This window comes from Dendropsophus ebraccatus, chromosome 2, assembly GCF_027789765.1.
Source record: "Dendropsophus ebraccatus isolate aDenEbr1 chromosome 2, aDenEbr1.pat, whole genome shotgun sequence".
NCBI classification, from domain to species: Eukaryota; Metazoa; Chordata; class Amphibia; order Anura; family Hylidae; genus Dendropsophus; species Dendropsophus ebraccatus.
In genome coordinates, this window is record NC_091455.1 from 151,745,438 (window position 1) to 151,767,637 (window position 22,200).

At 41.7% G+C, this 22,200-nt stretch overlaps 1 protein-coding gene across 3 annotated transcripts in view; it reads left to right on the forward strand.

Annotated features, from left to right (window-relative positions):
- The window catches only part of TNS3 (tensin 3), a 190,756-nt gene that overhangs the window by 159,480 nt on the left and 9,076 nt on the right, over window positions 1-22,200 (forward strand). For all 3 annotated transcript variants that reach the window (XM_069958542.1, XM_069958543.1, XM_069958545.1), the window contains exons 22-28: window positions 7,860-8,001; window positions 9,991-10,577; window positions 14,703-14,789; window positions 18,858-18,989; window positions 19,636-19,731; window positions 21,286-21,363; window positions 21,949-22,026. In XM_069958542.1, the coding sequence (XP_069814643.1) occupies window positions 7,860-8,001; window positions 9,991-10,577; window positions 14,703-14,789; window positions 18,858-18,989; window positions 19,636-19,731; window positions 21,286-21,363; window positions 21,949-22,026 (1,200 nt within the window). The remainder of the gene's footprint in view (window positions 1-7,859; window positions 8,002-9,990; window positions 10,578-14,702; window positions 14,790-18,857; window positions 18,990-19,635; window positions 19,732-21,285; window positions 21,364-21,948; window positions 22,027-22,200) is intronic.

Consider the following 22,200-nt stretch of genomic DNA (forward strand, 5'->3'; position numbering starts at 1 on the left):
ATGCCTTTAGGATTACAGGATTTAGGAACTTGATTAACCAATTAATTCACAGAAAAAATGTCTCTTGCAAATGTAATCCATTTGTTTCTGTAGCAGATATTCATAGACAAATGTAATTCAATATTTATTCCTCCGAATCTGCAGTTTTTAGAAATATCCCATGTGTGGCCATTGGGTGCTGACTGACTCAAGTTTCAGAACTAAAGGATCACCCTGTGGATTTTGGATCCTCCTTTGTTATTAGGGTGTTTTTTGGCACCTATTGCATTTGTAAAGGATTTCAGATGCCAAAACATAAGAAACACCTCCAAAAGACCCCATTTTTGTAACTACACCAACAAGGAGTTTATATAGATGGTAGTGAGCTTTTTACCCCCATAGACGTTTCTTAGAAAATTTGTTACTTAATTTCTCCCAATTGTGGCGAAACCCCACATGGGGGTCATAAACTGCTCTTTGGCCATACAATAGGGTTCAGAATAAAAAAAAAGTCCCACTTTGCATATTTAGCATAGATAAATGTTTTGCTCATGCTCATTTGCTATGTCCCCCGTGGTACCATTACTATATGCCCAAGTGATCCTAAATTCGGCACGCAGCAGGGCTCAGATAGGAAGGAACAAAGATTTGCTGAAATGGTTTTTGGAATGTCATGTGCATTTTTAGTGTGGAGAGAGAAAACAGGCAAGAGGCAGCACCTCATGTGATACCACTATAAAAGATGTCAGCATAAGCTGAACAAATAGAATACTCACCTTTATGCATTTCACCCCAAAGGAAGGGATACAGGTCATCTATATAGCAAGAGGATATCCCAGATGGACAAAGGGCTGCACCAGTGACAATAAATCCTATATGTCAGCACTGCCCATAAATGATCAAAAAGGTCCAGATATGCAGGAATATTCTTTGTTTCTTAAATGAATGGTAAAAATGTGCATTTATGGTGCCCTTATACTGTAGTTTTATTACAGTGGAACCCCCACAAAGTTACTTCATTCTTTTATCTACACCCCATTGAGGTACAGAGCTATAGTGAGCATTTAGAGCCCACAAGTGTTTAAGGAAAGTTTTTAGCATTAGAATTTTTTTTCTTGTAGTATTAGGATTATAAACATTATCTTAAAGGGGTACTCCGGTGGAAAAACATGTTTTAAATTAACTGGTGTCAGAGATCTTTACAAATCACTATAACTTTCTGTTTAAAAATCTAATTGAATACTTATCAGCTGCTGTATGTCCTGCAGGAAGTGGTGTATTCTTTTTAGTCTGACACAGTGCTCTCTGCTGCCACCTCTGTTCATGGAACAGGAACTTCCAGAGCAGTAGTGGTTTTTAATGGGTACTTGCTTCTGGTCTGGACAGTTCCTGACATAGACAGAAGTGGCAGCAGAGAGCACAGTGTCAGACTGGAAAGAATACACCACTTCCTGTAGGATATACAGCAGCTGATAAGTACTGGGAGACTTGAGATTTCTAATCAGGAGTAATTTACAATAATTTCTCACAACAGCTGATTTGGAAATATTTTATATCCACTGGAGTACCCCATTAAAATTACTTTTTCTTTTCCACTAGAAACATGAAGGTGTATGGAAATGCAGTTCTTAGGGGTGTAGTCTTGAGCAACGCTGGTGCTAAAAAAGCCACAGGATAAGTCATGTGATTATAGGGGTATTACTGTGGGAACTGAGTGTTCCTGTTTGAAGCTGCTGTCATGTATCTAAACGTGTGACACCACATTGTGCAGCTATTAGACATCACATGTGGGCATGGTTGCACCAACAAACGCAATGATCGGAGTGTTCCCCTGGCCCCAACCACATCTCAGAAGGCTTACCTCTGAGAAGTGGAACCCACAGAAGGGAGGGCAGGGGAGCAGAAGGCGTCAGCCGCCTTCTGCTGCCCGGACCACCCCTTTAATTCAAGGTTCCAGTGTGTTGGTCTTTTTGGACAGTGTGACTGCAGAGGCATTATTATGTCATCAGAGCTCCATTTAAATCATGGAAAATTTTAATCATCAAAATATTTTTCTGAGCAGAAATGTATGTGATCGCAGTTAATCTAAAAAGCTCATTGAATCTTAAAGGGGTTATCCAGCGCTACAAAAACATGCCCACTTTCTTCCAGAGACAGCCCCACTCTTGTCTCCAGCTTGGGCGGGGTTTTGCTGCTCAGTTCCATTGAAGTGAATGGAGCTTAATTGCAAACCACACCTGAACTGGAGACAAGTAGTCTCCCCAGGGGAGAGTGATCCTTGAGTGATCAAGCATTGTAGCTGATAACAGAAAAGTGGGGAATTTCAGACATTAAACTTCTTTACTACCCTAAAGAATTGGAGAGTTCCATCTTTCTTTTACCTAAATAAAAGTGAACCCTCTCTAGTCTAGAGGATGCCTTTGCTCTGTGTTAGAATTTTACTGTTCCTATTCTCCTGCTGGTATTGAGGAAGTCCCAGAGGGAAGCTTTCCTCCTGATCCTGGTGGCTCCATTCTGCTCCAAAAGGAGCTGTTTGGATTGATAAACTGAAGGGCCCTATTACACCAACGGATTATCTGACAGCTTTTTTTGAGCCAAAGCCAGGAATGGACTATAAACAGAGGAACATAAAGGAAAGACTAAGATTTCTCCTCTTTTCAAATGCATTCCCGGCTTTGGCTTTACCTGCTCGCTGCATTGTGCTATTTCACACACCGACAGCAAGCTGGAAGCAGCTGGAGGCCTAAGGATCATTAGTGTGGCCCATTGAAGTCAGTGGCGGTCGCCTATCTTTCAATATGCATGCCGGCTGATCGTTGCCTTTCAACTTGTGTCATTATACTGAATGATTATCGGCCTGAATGGTCAATAATCGGCCAAATAAAGCCAATCATTGTTCAGTGTAATAGGGCCTTTATTGCTTCCCTGTAAAGACAAACCTTCTACACCATGGTCCTGTTGTACACCTAGATCCAGTAAACGTGAAACTGGCGGCTTGGCTTCTGAGTCAATCTTAAAAGCCAGAGATCTGTCGTCCAGTGTATTCAAGTCTATTCAGCATAGAAAGAAAATGGTAACTAATACCATTTACAGCAAAATTTGGAGAACATTTTATTCCTGGTACAGCCCTCTTTCTCCTGACTCTCTTTATGTTGGTGTGGCTTTCTTCAGTCACGCTTTAGAAAAGGTTTTAAGCCAAGTATTCTGAAGGTCCAAGTGTCTTCTTTTCCCTCTTATATTGACCAAGACTTAGCCTGTCAATAATAAGCGATTTTGTAATGATGCAGATATAGACTTTATCCAAAGAACAAGCATAATTTTCACATCTGGGATCTTAGAGGGGTTGTCTGTCCAGAATGCCCTTCCTGGCACTGCCCGGGAAGGGTGAAAACAATTAGATGAGCTGCTCCAGTCTCTGGTGTCCGTCTGCTTCTGGGGTTCCGAAGCGAGCTGTGGCAGGCCCAATCAGCCAGTCAGCAGCAGAGGTGAGACAGCACTACATTTTGTGTCTTGATCCATCTTTTTTACTGAAAGTAGTGTCAGAAATCCATATATTCTAGGATTCTAGGATTATACTTGTTTAAAACCCTCCCAATTATAGAGAATAAGAATTCCTCAGTTTAGAAGGAATGTAAGCACCTAAATGTTTCAGAATAGTGGCATATAGACCAAAATGTCATGGTCTAGTTTCAGGAGAAAAATACAAGAAGGGAGATTTCTAAGAATACTTCATCCTTAGGACCTAAAGACACAGTCCATGTGAGCAGTCTCCATCTCCGTTGCTGGAAGGGCTAACGTCTGCATCACACAGATTTGCAGGTGATCGCGCTGTGTAATAGAGCCCTTACCAAGCTCTATCGCCTTGACAGGCTGTCAGTGGAAGATCTGTCCTTTGGTAGGAAGATTGTGCAAGGTGTGGTCTCGCCATTGTTATTAGGTATTCTTTGGTGGTGCTGTCATGGCAAATGAATGGGGGAAAAGGAAATAAAGGTCTTACTGGTAATTTACTTTTTAACAGTTTTCCATGACAGCCCCTTTATATTATTTCTCTTGGTTACTATGTTTGTTAATGCCTTGTTATTATACACCCTCTGGGGAGGAGCTTTTAACCTCTTGTCCCCATAGGATATGCGGTCAGTATATGGTGGTGCTGTAACTGAGGATTTCTAGAAATCAAATTCTAGAGTACTAATCCAATTCCATGATCACTCAGGGTCACAATCAGACCCTCATCAGGTTTTTATATTATAGGTCGTCACAATGATTGTGATACTATTATATATGAGTTGTTGTTTTTTCTGTTATTAAAATAACAGAGCAACAGAGCCTCAAAAGCTTCTATAGCTGGCAGACTAGAGGCTGTAATTTGACATGTGGCTGCCATCGCAACCATGGGGAGCCTACGACTGCATAATGGCATAACCAATGGGCTATAGAGGGAGCCCTCTATCCCCTGTAGATGCTGAGGTTGCCCTGACTGGCATTTAAAGGCTTTAACTTGCCGTGTGCGGGTGTGTTCACTGCGCAGTATACGCAAGCTCATAATTACTATATTTTAGATTTCAACAGTTTTTTGTTTTTTTTCAAGTTTTGCAGCATATTTTATGGTAAAATGAATGGAATCATATAGTGCATCTGTTCTTGCAGAAATGATCTGTAAATGGCTCTGTAAATACAAAATTAAAACGTATGACTTTTAAAAGGCGAGAAGGAAACCATATGTGGTTAAAATTAAATCCTTACGTTATTTTAAAATAAAAGATTTAGTAATCATTTTACTGTCTTTGTTCTATTAATTCATTGTGTTCATTGTGTCTAGCCAAGTTCACAGTTGTGAGAGCTTACATGGAAAGTTTCATATCTGTTTTATGTACGGCTGATAGCGTTGGATTTAAATAGAACACCAGGAAAGACACAACTAGGCGTGCCACATTATTATCCAAACTTATTGTTCTTACATGAGAAGATGTTATTACCTGAGGGGTGGTTATGTTTATTGTGATATAACTTGTATTTTTATTTTTATTTTTTTGGGGGGGGGGGGGGGATTGTTGTTTGCCACTGTAGTAGCTAAATACAGTACGATACAAAACACAAGAAGACTTAAAAAGGACAATAATGTATATATTTACCAGTAATAAAACACAATAGATTAGAGAATCTTTAGTTAGAAATGGATTAGTTGGATACTATAAAATCATTATAATATGTAGTTTGCACTATGTAGTTTGGCTATGTTCCCACTATCAGACTAACACAACCGTCTCACTATAAAGTCATCCACTAATAAAGATCATGATCATTATTACCAACCGTCTATATAATGAGATGGCCATGTTTGCCCAATATGTTCCCGAAGTGCTCTATACAAAGAATAGGTTCTGGAGATGTTCATTGTGTCTATGTCCAAGTAGCTTGCTGTAAAGCATATCATTAAATGTTGTTAAAACATTTAGTAAAACATGGCTCTAATCTGTAAAAAATAAACTAAAAAAAAATGTTTGTGACAAATTCACTTTGGGCTTCTCATCATTTCTTATGCCCTGTCACTACTTAAGCTTAAACTCTCATTGAAATTACACATAAAAATTGTTCAGTGTACAGTATAAGTATACTCTCAATACTTACTGACAGCACTGTCCTGCTCTGTGGTGATTATGTTCAAAAGATAGCCAAAACGGACGATTATGTGATCTTGCTCGGCCCTCAGTGTCCACGGGGGTGAGGCATGGTCACATGCTCCTTCATGTCAGCCAACTTATGCACAGAATCACCACAGCAGGGCAGCGCAGCATGGAGAAGGGGAGTATATACGCCAGCCTGCTGCCGGGGGATAAATAAAAAAATAATAATGTGGAATGCTTCTTAAAATTTGTTTTCTTGCTCGTTACCTGATTAGTTAGTTTTTTTTATGGTCAGATGAGTAGAGATTATGATAGTATCCCATTAACAGTTAAGTCTGGTTAAGGAGTGTTAAGTTACTGAGCACCAGAGCATCTGGAATCTATGGAATGTGACTGCTTAATTGAGTGTTCTTGCTTCGAGAGGCCTCAAAGTGTGTGTGAGCATGAATACTAATACAAGTGTACCATAAATCTAGTGAATTATGCTAAATGCATGCTGAATGTGTTTGTTGGCTGTATACTTGCCATTGCAATCATATAGCAGTAGTTATCTTCAGACTCCCCAGTGTGATTGCGTTTTGATGAAAAACCACCTTGCAATGCTCAGAACGCAGGGTGTCTGTGTATGGCCCCAAATTCAGTTACACATTCGGTTTGTATAAATCTATTTTGGACATTCAGAACATTTTGATCTCTTCTGCTCTAATGCTATACCTTACCTAATGATAAAAACTTGAAAGCTCCTTAACCCCAGCCTTACCTTTAAGGGTTATTCTGACTCCCCTACTAATACATTACTTTAATAAAGTTATATTACTTTGGAATAAGATAAATGTATAGTTTTCTATCTACCACTCCTGCAAGCAATGTTTATGTTAGGAACTGCAGGGCTGTCTAATCCCTGGTCCCCTGCTCTGATCAGTTGCTGCTGCACAGAGCTATACAGAGCGGGGTCTTATTTTTCCTTTCTTATATGCCCGGGCAAGAGGTTGCCACACACAGTGACAGGGGATTGTTATCATTGCTCACTCAGCTAGAACTGTGAACAGAGTGAGCAGTGATGGCAGTCACTACTCTGTGTGCAGAGGCTTCTGCACACAGTGATCATGTTGGGCAGCCCTCTCCCCGGATACTGTATATACGAAGATACAGTACATAAGAGGAATGGAACCCTGCTCTGTACAGCACTATACAGCAGCGCTTGATCAGAGCAGGGGATTGGGAACTGCACAGCTTACATAGTACTGCAGTTCGCTACAGACATGTTGGTGGCAGCAGAGGGGCCTTACTGCTGCCATCTAACAAGATGAATTGTAGGGAAAAAATAATTATAATTTTTTTTTAATAAAGCTATATTACAAAGTACTATAACTATATTAAAGCACTGTATTAGCAAAACATTTGTTCTTTGAGTCTCCTGAGTACCTATTAAAATAAACAGTACAGTGAAACCTCTCTAAATACACCAGCCAGATACTTATATGATTGATATTGAATTCTTTTTAAGCAACTCTGTACCCCCCCCCCCCCCCCAAACCACTTGTACCTTTGGTTAGCTGCTTTTAATCCAAGATCCTGGGATCCGTTTGGCAGGTGATGTAGTTATTGTCCTACAAAACAACTTTTAAACTTGCAGCCCCATGCCCAAAGGACGTGGCTTAGAATATTTGTGCCCTAACTTTGCACCACCGCTCCTTTCCTCCTCCCCACCCTCTTAATCATTAGGAATGCCACTTGAACATTTCCTCCTGTCTGAACATTGCACTTAACGATCCAGCTCATGTGCCGGGCTGACACAGGTGGGGAATAGGAGACAATCTGCCTGGAGCATTCCTAACGATGAGGAGGGACAGAGAGAGTGTGTCAGCCTAATGCATACACAATCTAGGACACGTCCGTAGGGCACGGGGCTGCAAGTTTAAAAGTAGTTTTTTAGGACAGTAACTGCATCACCTGCCAAGCAAACTCCAGGACAGATCTTGGATTAAAAGCAGCTATCCGAAGGTACAAGTGTTTTTTTTTTTTTTTTTTTTGGGGGGGGGGGGGGGGGGGTCAGATTGTGGGAACAGAGTCGCTTTAATTACTTTTTCTTTCAATAGTTTTTTTTTCAATTGTTGGAGTGGTCTACTTTTCCAGAAGACAAGCGTTCACTGCAATTTTAGAAGGTGGAATTACTGTATACTGTATTTTATGTAAATTGAAGTATGCATATATTGGACAGCAGAATAATTCCAGCAAACCTTGTGCTTGCTTTAGATATGACAAATTACAGCGAAGGGCTTAAGCAAAGAGGTCTCCCTTCTGAGAGTTCAATTGGAACAAACTCCGTGTTCTTCATGACTGAATTACAGAGGTCTTCAGTGCAAAGAACTGCATCTCCTGCAACCAGAGAAGAAAGGTACTTGTTTTTATTGAATATGTCCAGTTACAAAGACATAAATAATTATAAATTATTACAATGTGTTCAGATCATGATATAATCAATCCCAGCTTGTTTATGTGATTAAAAATTAACCTATATTTGTCACCATATAAAGTGTTAATAGCATTAACCTGCCTGCCACATAATATCTCTGCCAGGAGCCTTCAGAAGCCTGATAATTGTGAATAAGTCTTGTCCTATCTATATTGCTATGTTAGGACTTTATTGCACGGACCGATAATCTTCTGAATCAGATAGTTTTGGCGGATCATCGATCCGTGTAATGAAAACAATGATCATCGGCTGATCACATCTTTAACCCCTTTAAGACAGAGCCCTTTAATGCACAAAAGTCCGGGACAATTTAATGCAATGTTCCTCCCCGCCTTCTAAAAGTCATAGCGCTTTTATTTTTCCACCTACAGGGCTTGCTGGGAAGTCATTGTTTGCGCCATGATCTCTAGTTTTTATTAATTTCATATTAGTGTAACAGAAAAAGTTTGATTGCTTTTTATGAATTTCTTTCTTGATATATAACTTTAAAAAGTTAGCAATCCTGTTTGTTTTGTTTTGTTTTATGCCATTCACCGTGCAGAAACAATAATGTAATATCTTAATAGATCAGACAATTCCGCACGCTACAATATATAATATGTTTGTTTATTTGTTGTTGTTTTTTTTTTTTATAATTGGCTAGGGGTATATTAAACTTTTATTGGGGGCGGGGATCTAAGTTATTTTTTTTTATACTTTTAAAACTTTTTTTTTTACTACACTTTTTTTCCACAGTAAAACCTAATAATAATAATAATAATAATAATAATATTTATTTATTTATTTGTATAGCGCCAACAGATTCCGCAGCGCTTATTTAAATATATAAATACATTACAGGTTATATATTAAGTTATACAATGAATAAATTAAAATACCAAATTAGAGACCTGCTCTCAAGAGCTTACAGACTAGGATGACTGGGAGTAACACGAGAGGCAACAAGTGCTTTATTTGTCAATGTTCCAGTCATTGTACATGGAATCTCTAAGTGCTTATAGGTGACTGGGCAAGCCAGTCACAGGCCATTTTCTAAGCTAAGATAACAAGGACAGTGTAACTAGCACCGAAGAAGTTATAGAGAGGATCGAGATAATTTTTATTAAAGTATTGTATTGCTCCACAAAAGTTATACAAATCCTCAATATACACTTATTACGGGAAATGCTTACTACTGCTCAGTGTCCCTCTAGTGCCCAGTGTCCCTTAGTGTCCCCCTGCCATCATCCTCTCCAGCAGCCACAGCCCGCACAGCTCTAGGAGTCGGGTCGTGACATCATCATTTTATCCACTTTTACTACTGCCTTGATGCAGTAGTAAGTGCAGGGAAAAAAGCACTTTATAGGCATTTCCCATAATAAGTGTATATTGGTGATTTGTATAACTTTTGGGGGGCAATACAATACTCAGATACTCAATACTCAACTTCTCCAGTGTAAAAAAAAATACATTTCATACATTACCTCTCCACGCAGCTGCCGTTGCAACTTCAGATTGGTCTCAATCAAATCATTGGCCGAGATGGGATCACCACGGCCAGTGATTGGCTGTGTGGTCTGTCTCTTCAGAGACCATCTCTGAAGTTCAACTGGAGGCTGTGGGAGCATGGAGAAGACAGGAAGTCACCGGGAAGCGTGGAAAGGTAGCGTATATACTTTTTTATTACACATTGGACGCAAGGGCTGCACAAACATTGCTAATGATCTCCGTGCAGCCCTTGATGCACAATAATAGAGCCGTGTAATAGGCTCAGTAAACATTTACTATATTGATCAGGCCATATAATACAGCCCATAGTCAAAAAACTACTTAATTTTTTATTACATTTTTTTTGAAAAATCTGCAAAGATCATTTCTGTTTTAGAATTTTACTGTAAAAATGTTTTCATTTTTTCTTCTTTTCTTTCGTAGTATTTCAGAAGTTGAAAATCTATGGATGGAAAATACACCAAAGGCAACACTCTCTTACCAGTCTTCACTGAAGAACAGAAATAGGTCACTAATAGGTGACATGCATACATCAGAGAGATCAGTTCTGACCCAGGACTCCTCCCCTGCACATCATTTTCATATGATGAATGCTCCAGATCCTGCACATACAGAGCTCCAGGAGCACCCAGCTAGCAGAAATATCCCGGCCTATTTGAACTTTGACAGTCATGTTATTGCCAGCAATAATCCTCAGTTGGATGAGAAGCAGGTGTCATTTCTCTCAAGTGCAAATGGTTCTCCAAAACCCTTAAGAACCACTTTTTCCTTGGACAGTAATAACTCCCAAAACCAAGGCAGTCCAGTCTTACAGCATGTAGTTAAAAATCTCCATTCACAACCACCTCTTCCTGAGAAAAAGAGGATTTCTGAAGGGGAACGTTCATTTGGTTCAGTGTCTCCTTCTTCCAGTGGATTTTCAAGTCCGCACAGTGGCAGCACAGTCAGCATTCCGTTTCCTAATGTGCTTCCTGATTTTTCAAAGGTTTTAAGCGAATCTCCTATCCAAGGTAATGTCTTTTTGGGTATCATATAACAATATTTATAGAATAGCATTAGCAGCCATCCTATCCTAATCAGGGGCGTAGCTAATGACTCCTGGGCCCTGGTGCGAGAGGTCAACTTACCCCCCCTCCTTTCACGACCAAGTGATGCTATTGGTATATATATATATATATGTGTATGTGTGTGTGTATGTATACATATATATATATATATATATATATATATATATATATATATACTCATACACACACACCAAGACAGATATTACCAATAACACCAGCATATAGGAAGAGAAAATATTATCACCATGCATATTACCGCCATACTGTTACTGACCAAATCCTGTATACTAAGACCAATAAAACTAAGTACCAGATAACAAGTAACAAATAATTCCACCACATACTGACTAACACCATTGCTGCTACTGACTAACACCACCACTGCTACTGACTAATACCACCACATACTGACTAACACCTCCGCTGCTACTGAATAACACCACCACATACTGAATAACACCACCACATACTGACTAACACCACCACATACTGACTAACACCAACGCTGCTACTAACACCACCACATACTGACTAACACCAACGCTGCTAATGACTAACACCACCGCTGCTACTGACTAATACCACCACATACTGACTACCACCGCTGCTACTGACTATTACCACCACATACTAACACCACCGCTGCTACTGAGTAATACCACCACATACTGACTTACACCACCGCTGCTACTAATACCCCCACATACTGAGTAAAACCACCGCTGCTACTGAATAACATCCACTATACACGTATCACCGCATCCAGTCATATAGAGGTGGACGCAGCTCCACACAGGTTCTGTACACCATATACATCACAGTGCAGTTACATCAGGTGACTCACAGAGGGTGTCTTCTCTGATTGGAGTTCTCCCCTTTTCTTCATCTTCTCCATCCGTCCTGGGCCATCATAAGAACTTCTCCGAGACACGAATCCACAGAATCTGCCAGACAGACATATTAGGCTCCTCATTCTGGCACCATCCTCATCTCTCTACAAACTGCACATTTGTATTGGCCCCTTTATGCCCTCATTTAGTGGATAGGCTGACTCTATGTGACCCCCTTATTGTGTATGCCCTATATGTAGCCTCCTTATAGATGGTCCCCCTCTGTGTATCCCCCCTTATAGTATATGCTGCCTACTATGTAGCCTCCTTATAGATGCCCCCTCTGTGTATTCCCCCTTATAGATGGCCCCCTCTTCCCTATGTTGCCCCCCTTATAGATGGCCCCCTCTCCCCCCCTTATAGATGCCCCCCTCTCCCCCCCTTATAGATGGCCCCTTTCCCCCCTATATAGATGCCCCCCCTTATAGATGGCCCCTTCCCCCCCTTATATATTGCCCCCCTATAGATAGCCCCCTCTCCCCCCTCCCACCCTCCTATAGATGCCCCCCTCTCCTATAGATGGCCCATTCCTCGCCTTATAGATGGCCCCCTCTGCTATAGATGGCTCCTTCCCCCCCTTATAGATGGCCTCCTCCTATAGATAGTCCCCTCCCCCCCCCTTATAGATGGTCCCCTCTCCCACCCTTATAGATGGTCCCCTCTCCCACCCTTATAGATGGTCCCCTCTCCCTCCCCCCCTTAAAGATGGTCCCCTCTCCCCCCCCCCCCCTTATAGAGATTTTAATTAATTACATTAATTAATTAATTATATGTTAAACCAAGTTTTTTCCCATAAAGCTATACATTAGAGATGAGCGAACCGGGATCGGGTTCGAGTCGATCCGAACCCGAACGTTTGGTATTTGATTAGCTGGGGCTGCTGAACTTGGATAAAGCTTAAAGGAAAACATGGATATAGCCAATGACTATATCCATGTTTTCCACATAGCCTCAGGGCTTTATCCAAGTTCAGCAAATGCCGAAAGTTCGGGTTCAGATCGACTCGAGCATGCTCGAAGTTTGCTCATCTCTACTATACATCAATCTGCTCTGCTCCTTCAGCTCTATAGCTTAATACCTATAGCTTAGGTAGCATTTTCATGGTGACAGGTTCACTTAAAGGACTGGGCAACTAGGTATGCCAAGGCTATCGACGTTATTATTTCATTTGTTTATTGTGTTGTGCATAACACAACAGTTAATCGTAGACAGTGAAATTCAGTAAAATGCACTTGGCATATTCTGGAAAGTTTGCAACAACCAAATACCCCTTTGTATGTGGCTATGTCTAAGAGAAAAAAATAAGCAGGAGTAGAAGAAATCTTGGAAAAAGATTAGGGAAGTGCTTACCTTGGATGAAGAAAGAAGTTTACCCCATAGCATAGAATGTGCAGCTAGACACAGAGAAGACTTACGGAAGACAGTCATGTGGAAGTGTTGCCTGTTATAGACATTACTGAAATTTTACTCTGGGGTTCCACAATACTGAAAAGCATGGTAGTAGAGAGGGATCACTAAAAGCTGGTCATTTGTGGTGGAATTGGAAGATTTAGCAAAAATATTCACCTTTTGATGCAAAATGCTTGTAGTATATATAGTATATTGTTTTGATATTTAGAAAATATTACCATATCATTACCTGTACAATAGTGTCCGTATTTTTCTTGTAATCTGTAGGACATACAGTATTTAGTCTGGGTTACAAAGATATGTACATTGCATAACTAAGCCCTTGTGTACAGAGTTCTCATTCACTTAGTGCTCCTCATGAAGTCATAATATTAATGAGGCCAGTGTTGAATAGAGTTATTCATTGCTATTTGTGGTATAACCACTCAACATCCTTTTTATTTTCTATTGTTTTCTAGTAATTCAGAAAATTTCCCATATTATCAAACTGTGAAAGTGGCCATGCACTGTATTTCACAGCCTCTTACTACATTCATTATGGCTAAATTGAAGTGTAACATTAGATTTGTTTGTGGATGATTTAGGTTTTAAATAAACAAGATCAGCCACGGTGATCTGCAGATGCAGACCTGATCTTTGTGGCTACCTTTACCCAAATTGTAGTCGTGAAGTCTAATGCACTACTGGGCATTCTGTGCCTAACCTGGTGTGATCCTCTACTCTATCACCAAACTTTGTCCAAATTGCAACAGATCCCTATATTGTCACAAAATATATGCATGGGCAGATTCCTTTTTGGGCAGGTTCATTCTTTGGACGGATGGCAAAATCCACCTGACCATAGAATGAAGTATATGGCATGGGCATCCACTATAAAAAATATAGCAGGAACATTTGTCCCAAAAAAAGGCCTTTCCCAAGCAATTCTGTTGCTGCTTTGTCTTGGACGTTTACGTTATATGTAGTCATGGGTTCTTGGGTTTGGACTTTTGTGAAACAGGCCTAGGCATCCTGACTTCTAGAATCGGCTTGGACGGAGTTTTAATTGTTACTAGATCCCTTTAAGCTCCAGTGTGAACTGAGGCACATATTCTGATTAAAAAAGGTTGCAGAATTTGTACAGCCTGACCTGTTCTTTTTAAGGAAGAATTTAATGGTGGTTACTACCAGGATGAACATTAATTTTGACTACAGGTGTTTCCTTTCTTAAGGGGGGAATTACATAAAACTGACTAAAGCTATGTGTCCACACCATCTTTTTTTGGCCATTATTATTTTATAATGATACCTGTGATTGCACAAATAATGGCTGCCATTATGAAATAACCACCGTTATTTCGAATGAAAGTTACAGCCGTCCTAAAAGACGCCTGTCAAGCGGCATCTTTTTTGTCATCCCCATTTTGTCAACATCACTCCCCTTAATTGAGCAAAGTCAGACATCTATAATACATAATACATTCAACTCAATGTATGTTTGTTTGTTGTTGTTTTATTTGGACAAATTGTCCAGAATTGTCCAGCTGCATGTGTAATAAAGTCTCCCTCACTATTTCTAATCTAATGGGCTCATCACCCCTATGGGAGGGAAAGACGTATTCAAGTTGTACAGAACTGTCATCATACATCCTAATTTTTCCTTGAATACTGCTTGCTTGTTTATTTGGTTTATAGTGAATGCAGTCATTGTTTTCTTTTTTCGGTGTTTACCTGCCTTTGATCCATTTTAGATATATCAATATTATATGTCTCACTTTCTGTTTTGCAGAACATTCAACAGATAAACACATGACTGTAAAATTTGTGCAGGACACTTCCAAGTTCTGGTACAAACCTGATATTTCAAGAGAACAAGGTATATTTATTTCTTTATTTACCATTGCTGCAGCCCCTTAGATTGTTTGCAGTTGTATTGGTATGCGCCATGTAATTTGCTGTATTGCATTGTAAAATCTAGATGACAGCATTGCATTTCATTGTCAGGAGAGCTATGATGTAGGATGTTGCAGCTTGCTGATATTTCAGATCTTTTCTACCCTTAAAGCGTAACTTTCATTTCAGGGTAATTTTTTTGAAAGCATTAAATATCAACAGTACAAGCTTGTGTACCGCCCCCTTTAAGAGCGGCTTGTGTACCGCCCCCTTTATGAGCGGCTTGTGTACCGCCCCCTTTAAGAGCGGCTTGTGTACCGCCACCTTTAAGAGTGGCTTGTATACCCCCCCCCCTTGAAGAGCGGCTTGTATACCGCCCCCTTGAAGAGCGGCTTGTGTACCGCCCCCTTTAAGAGTGGCTTGTATACCCCCCCCCCCTCCCTTGAAGAGCGGCTTGTGTACCGCCCCCTTGAAGAGCGGCTTGTGTACCGCCCCTTGAAGAGCGGATTGTGTACCGCCCCCCTTGAAGAGCGGCTTGTGTACCGCCCCTTGAAGAGCGGCTTGTGTACCGCCCCATTTCTTAAAAATGACAAATCTAATCAAAACAAAAAATAGCACACCAGTCACCGCCGAGGGCTTCAAAATGCAGTTCAAATGGACTCTGTGCGCAAAGTGGTTCGGGCTGTATTAAATGCAGAAGGATAGCTGGAAGAAGAATACCTATTACAATATATTGCTTTTTCAAGCACTATAATAACTTGTACAGCAAAAGGTAGATACACTTCAAGTGGTGAAGATCTGTGTCAGACAGAAATTTAAATAATAATAGATACATTGTCATCACTTGTATGTGTACTGAACTGCAGTGTTTCTGGGAAGTAAAAAAAACTGTTTTTCTAATTCCATAATTCTATTAACCTGAGTTTAAGGCCAGCATACACTGTGACTTTTTGTAACACTAGTGGTTTTTAACTATTGATTGATTGCTGTAGTCCAAAAAATAGCAACTCATTGTATTGCTGTAGACTGCAGCTGTAGCTCAATATTAAAATCAATCAGTAGCAGTCCATAAAGTCAAAGTGTACCCCCTGCATAAAAGCTTAGTAGATGACTGATCTGGTAGGTAATATAACAAGGCCAGTGTGTAAAGATTTGTAGAAGCAAACTGACATTGACACAGTAAAACTGCAGGATGTGCTGAATCTGCAGAATGGATATTTCATGAGACAGTGTAACATACTGTTTTTCCTGGCTCTGCTTAAAGGGGTATTCCCCCCAAGAGCTAAAAAAAAAAAAAAAAAATGCTCCCAAACCTAGCTGGTCTTACTCACCAAGTCCCCCTGAGAATTTTGAGCCGTCTCCCGTCTTTCTAGCTGCTTCCGTTCCTGAGTTACAAGTTTTTTAGAAAGCCGAACTATATCCAACATGGCTCCAGCCAGAAAACTACATCTCCCATCATGCAATGCTTACGTCTGATTGGTCCATGATGTAGCAGAGCTGATATCCACAAGATATAACAGAGTTGAGAGCGTTGCATAGCAGAGTTGAGAGCGTTGCATAGCAGAGTTGAGAGCGTTGCATAGCAGAGTTGTGTGTGTTGCATAGCAGAGTTGTGTGCGTTGCATAGCAGAGTTGTGTGCGTTGCATAGCAGAGTTGTGTGCGTTGCATAGCAGAGTTGTGTGCGTTGCATAGCAGAGTTGTGTGCGTTGCATAGCAGAGTTGTGTGCGTTGCATAGCAGAGTTGTGTGCGTTGCATAGCAGAGTTGTGTGCGTTGCATAGCAGAGTTGTGTGCGTTGCATAGCAGAGTTGTGTGCGTTGCATAGCAGAGTTGTGTGCGTTGCATAGCAGAGTTGTGTGCGTTGCATAGCAGAGTTGTGTTATTTGAGTGAGGGGGGCCGCAGGTCAGCCGGTGAGCCGTGCGTGGGGGGGGGGGGGGGGTGCCGTGGGTTGAGTTGCAAAGTACAATTACCCTATATATCTATACGGAGGAGGGAGGAGAGAGGAGGTGAAGATGGAGGAGAGAGGAGGTGATGGAGGTGGGAGGGAGAGAGGAGGTGAAGGGGGGGAGAGAGGAGGTGAAGGGGGGGAGAGAGGAGGTGAAGGGGGGGAGAGAGGAGGTGAAGGGGGGGAGAGATGTGAAGGGGGGGAGAGAGATGTGAGGGGGGGGAGAGATGTGAAGGGGGGGGGAGAGATGTGAAGGGGGGGTAGGTGAAGGGGGGGGGGAGAGGAGGTGAAGGCTTGGGGGGGGAGACACCACCACCCCCGTTCCCACCCGCAGCACCTCGCACCCCCCCCGTCTCACCCGTGGCACAGCTGGCAGCAGCGGTACCGACACCCCCAGACCCCACACAGCTAAGTACAGCACCCCCCGCCGCCGGCTACTTTGCTTGGTTGCCGGGATGCGGGGGGTGCTATGGGGCGCTCACTAATCGTCCGATCCCCCCCCCCTCCTCCTATACCAAGTACATCCCCCCCCCCTTCCGATACCGAATACATCACCCCCTCATCAGATCTGCAGCACCGGGCCGTCTCAGCTTCCATCACAGCAGGAGCTCACAGCGTTCTGTGCGGGACAAAGCATGGTGAGCTGCTGCAGCTGCTGTGATGGAAGCTGAGACGGCCCGGTGCTGCAGATCTGATGAGGGGGTGATGTATTCGGTATCGGAAGGGGGGGGATGTACTTGGTATAGGAGGAGGGGGGGGGGGGTCGGACGATTAGTGAGCGCCCCATAGCACCCCCCCGGGGCTGTACTGAGCTGTGTGGGGTCCGGGGGTGTTGGTACCGCCGCTGCGAGCTGTGCCACGGGTGAGACGGGGGGGGGGGGGGGGGAGTTTGTGGGCCGAGGTGCTGCAGGTGGGAACGGGGGTGGTCGTGCCGCGGGTGAGACGGGGGGGGGGGGGGTCTTGGGCCGAGGTGCTGCGGGTGAGAACGGGGGTGGTCATGCCGCGGGTGAGAACGGGGGTTGTGGTGCCGGTGAGTCCCGGAGGGGGGGCGGGGGGGGCACAGGTGAGCTGCGGGGGGGGGGGGGCACAGGTGTGTTCAGGGGCGAGGGGGCACACAGGTGACCTGAGGAGAGGCAGTCGGAAGACAGCAGCATCTGTCAGTGTACTCCCTCACTTCAATAGGCAGGGTTAGAAGCCAGCCCATTGAAGAGAGGGAGGACACGTGATGCCGTCTCGGAGGGTCAGGGCCAGGAGCAGGAAGCGTGTCAGAGTGGACTGAGAGCTGATGATTCTATGCAAACGGTGGGGGTGAGTGCTTCTAGATAACAGCAAAACTGTGCAGAATCCGTAATAACTTTATATTGGAAAGATGGAAAGCTACGGGTGGGCAACGTATTAATTGAAAAAATTTTTGGGGGGGAATACCCCTTTAAATCGCCCTGAAAGGTCTTACCTTGGATCAGTTTTCTTTGCTTATATATATTTGTTATTTTAAATATATATACAGTGTGTGTATGCATGTATGTGTGTGTATATATGTATATGTGTGTGTGTGTATATATATATATATATATATATATATATATATATATATTATAATATGTGTGTGTGTGTGTGTGTGTGTGTGTGTGTGTGTGTGTGTGTGTGTGTATATAGTGTTTGATTAGTAACATAGATAGCAGAAGAACTGCAGTCTGCTGCTAAGTGAGTTGCGCTGGTCATGGAAACATTGCCACACTTGTCCATACTGGCACAGCATTTTTGGAGCATACCATTCTCTCTTCAATGAGTTTGTTTGTAGAAATGATAGCATGTTTGTACTTGTTAGATCAGCTACACGGAATTGCAATGCCAGGAATATTTCAGTGCAGAAGTTGGTGTTTTTCTCTCTTCCTTTTCTTCTCTTATACCACCATTGCTTTATTGTAGGAGAAATATTTGGGATTAGAGGATTATCTTACTGTCACTTATAGAATTATATTATTTCATTATGTGAAAATGTATTGTGTGGAAGAATGGGGCTGTAGCAATAAATGTTCTACTTCTCTGCAGTTTTCTTTGCTGTTGGCTACTGTAACTTCTATTATTTTTCCATTTTCTTGCAGCTATTGCTGTTCTTAAGGACAAGGAACCTGGTTCATTTATTGTTAGAGACAGCCATTCCTTCAGAGGAGCATATGGACTAGCTATGAAAGTTGCTACACCACCTCCATCAGTTGTACAGCTTAACAAGAAAGGTACCGCACTATCTTCTGAATAAACCTTTTTCTGAATATGATTTTCTTTGAATATTGTTTGATAACACTTCTTGCAAGAGTTAACTTCCCCTGCAGTTATAAATAAATAGGATACTTTGTTCCACTTTGTTGGTATATGGACAAGGATTGCTTTTAAAAGAGAACACAGCCTTTTTTAACCCAAGCAGCTGAAATCACTGAGTAATGCTGCCGCCATCTCATCATCTCCTTGTTATCTGTATAATATGTTAATGCATTGGGTTTGCCCAAATAAAGCCATTCTTACTAACACATAGAAGATAACTCATCCAAACAGGGGACAGGGGGTTTTCTTGGTGAGATAACCAAGTTATGGATGGTAGTAACCTCAAAAATTAGGTCCTTTCCTGTAGCAGTGACCTTTTCCAGTCATATAGCACAATAGGAAGTGCAATTTGTACAATCGAGAAGAGGAGGGCCATACTGCACTTATGTGTAAGTTAATGGCAATATGAGCTCAGCTAGGGTTTGTATACAAGTCACTGCCAGTGAATTGCATGACCCATTTAATAGCTGTACTACTTGGTGGGTTTTAGGAGTCAAAATATGTTTCCTGTCTACGCACATAGTATAGTAATGAAGTTAAATCTTCCTTCACCCTCAATAGGTGGAGATATGACAAATGAACTTGTCCGACACTTCTTAATCGAATGCGTTCAGAAAGGTGTCCGTTTGAAGGGATGCCCCAATGAGCCGTATTTTGGTAAGTGCCTTTACTGTACCTTTCGTTATGCAACAGTTTACAAGTCTCTTATCAACAGGGATTTCATATTTTCTCTGCCATTTTCTGACTAGATTATATTTTTGCCCTTTATTTTTTATATCTTTGACGTTGGACGATGTTGCTTTGCCCCCTTTTGTGGTATTTCTTATCCCTTCTATCTTCACTGTAGTGCCTGCGCTATATATCCCATATTGTGCCCCATGTATCCAATATTTTTGCCCTACCTTGCAGCAGTCTGCTTTATGGATAGCTTAGTTCTTGTCTCAATAACATCCTCTTTGTAGCTTCTCCAGCCCCGCTAGGGGAGAAGACAATATGAGGTTAGTGTGGAGATGGTGTGACCTAAAACACTGGACAGAAGAATATCAGTTGACTTTGGTCACGTGTCACATTCTGACATCTTGATACAGAATAGAGAAGTAACAGTTTCCTGACCAGAAGTTGAGTAGTCTACAAGTGCAATAAGGCTTTGACATTTTTTAATCTATCTACATTACATCTAGTTTTATTAAAAATAAAGATGTTTCACTGGACAACCTCTTTAATATAATATGAAGTCAGTACCTTTTTATTGAGATGTCAAACAAATGTAAGCATGGCAGAATGATTGGCAGATATCTGTAAATCTGTGCACTACGAATATCTGAATTATGCTGAATTATAAAAAGTTTGAGTTGTCATGTGGTAATATTGATGTTGGAATAGGAGTTGCATATTTATGAAGACTACAAAACAAAAGGAGAGATCGGGGTGCTTTCTAGTGTAGTATCCAAGCACAGGTCAGTGAAGGCTACAAGTGGTGAACAGCAATATGCTCACCTGGGCGAGTTGTGCTAAGCAAAGGCACAACTATATTGTAGGCTTTAGGGAGCTCACCGCTGCCAGCTCTGGGTGTCTCGAGGTCGAGCCAGGAGATGCCAGAGGCTCATGTGCTGATGTTCCAGGTGGTAACAATGCATTTTTAATGGCAATTAGTCCAATGACTTGATAAAAACATCAGATTACAGAAGAGTGAAAGCACATCTGTACCCACCTACAACCCCTCAACCACAGGTACCATTGGTTAGCTGACCTCAAGTCCTTTTCCCTTGTGGGGTTCCAATTGGTCTTGGTGCCTTCTTTGGGGTAAAAAAAACATTTGTAATCTGAAAGATCAGTTTTAATGAGGTGGGGCCTAAAGCGTCCATACCCTAGGCCTGTGACACCTCGTGGGTCTTCCTCTCCACCCTCCTTGTCTTTCTCTTCAGAAGTGCATGTGCCATAGCCATCAGTGCTTCAGAGGATAAATCTCTCTTGGAGACATTGCTGAAGACAAGGAGGGCGAAAAGGGAGATCCATTAGGCATCCTGCAGACCTAGGGCATGAGTGCTCTAAGCCCGTCTAATTGACACTGCTGCAGATTCTCTTTAAGGCTACTCTACTTTTAAGGTGAGTGGTAGGAATGACCTCATAGTAGGCTTACACTATCTAGTATGTCTGTCTAGGTGTCTATCTGACACCATATCTTTAACCTGTATTTTCTTTTAACTATAGGGAGTTTGACAGCTTTGGTTTATCAGCATTCAATCACACCATTGGCACTGCCATGTAAATTACTTATCCCTGATAAAGGTATGTATATTACTAGTATACTGCTTTCTTCTATATTACTTTAACAATGCTAGCGGAAAGGGGGCTAAACAGCTCATAGATGGAGGGTTTGGAGTGGGTAGTTCTCTTTGAAACCTTTCAGGCAAGCTGTAAATACAGTGCTGTGGCAGAGCTTTACTGTCATCTGTGGCATAGACTCACTTCCAACAGGTGGTTGCCTAGTGCTATTAAGGGTGTTAGAGTAAAAACATGGGAGTGAGCACATTCCTGAAAGAAAAGGAGGAAAGCCATGAGTGATAAATATTATTCTTGTGTCCAGTAAAAAAAAATTCCTTTCAAGCCCTTCATTTGACTCCCAGTAGTGTATGGGGAGTGAAACAAACACCACGAACATCTTCATGTTGCTGCAGAAAGTATAACAAACAGTCCAGAGGTGCAGTGAAAAAAATATTTGTATAAAAGTGTTCATTCTAAATGGAATATAAAACTATATTGACACTAGGAATGTATGTAATGGTTTGCAAACAATATTTGTCAATAATTTTATGGTCCACCTCGTGATTATACTTAGTACCATTTAGACTTAATGATACAATCTGCTTTTAGATCCTTTAGAAGAGATTGCCGAGACAACTCCCCAGACTGCTGCAAACTCAGCTGCAGAGCTACTCAAACAAGGAGCAGGTAAGTCATTGGAATACTGAGGTACTCCCATCTAGGCCTGAATTTGTTCAGATAGGCTTTTTATCACATGGTGTAAAATAGAGGTAGCTATATACCTGCCAAGCGTGTCAATTCAAGGCAGAAAGGCTCCTGAAATATGTGTATTTGCAAGTGTGTTTAGTGTCTTCATTTTTC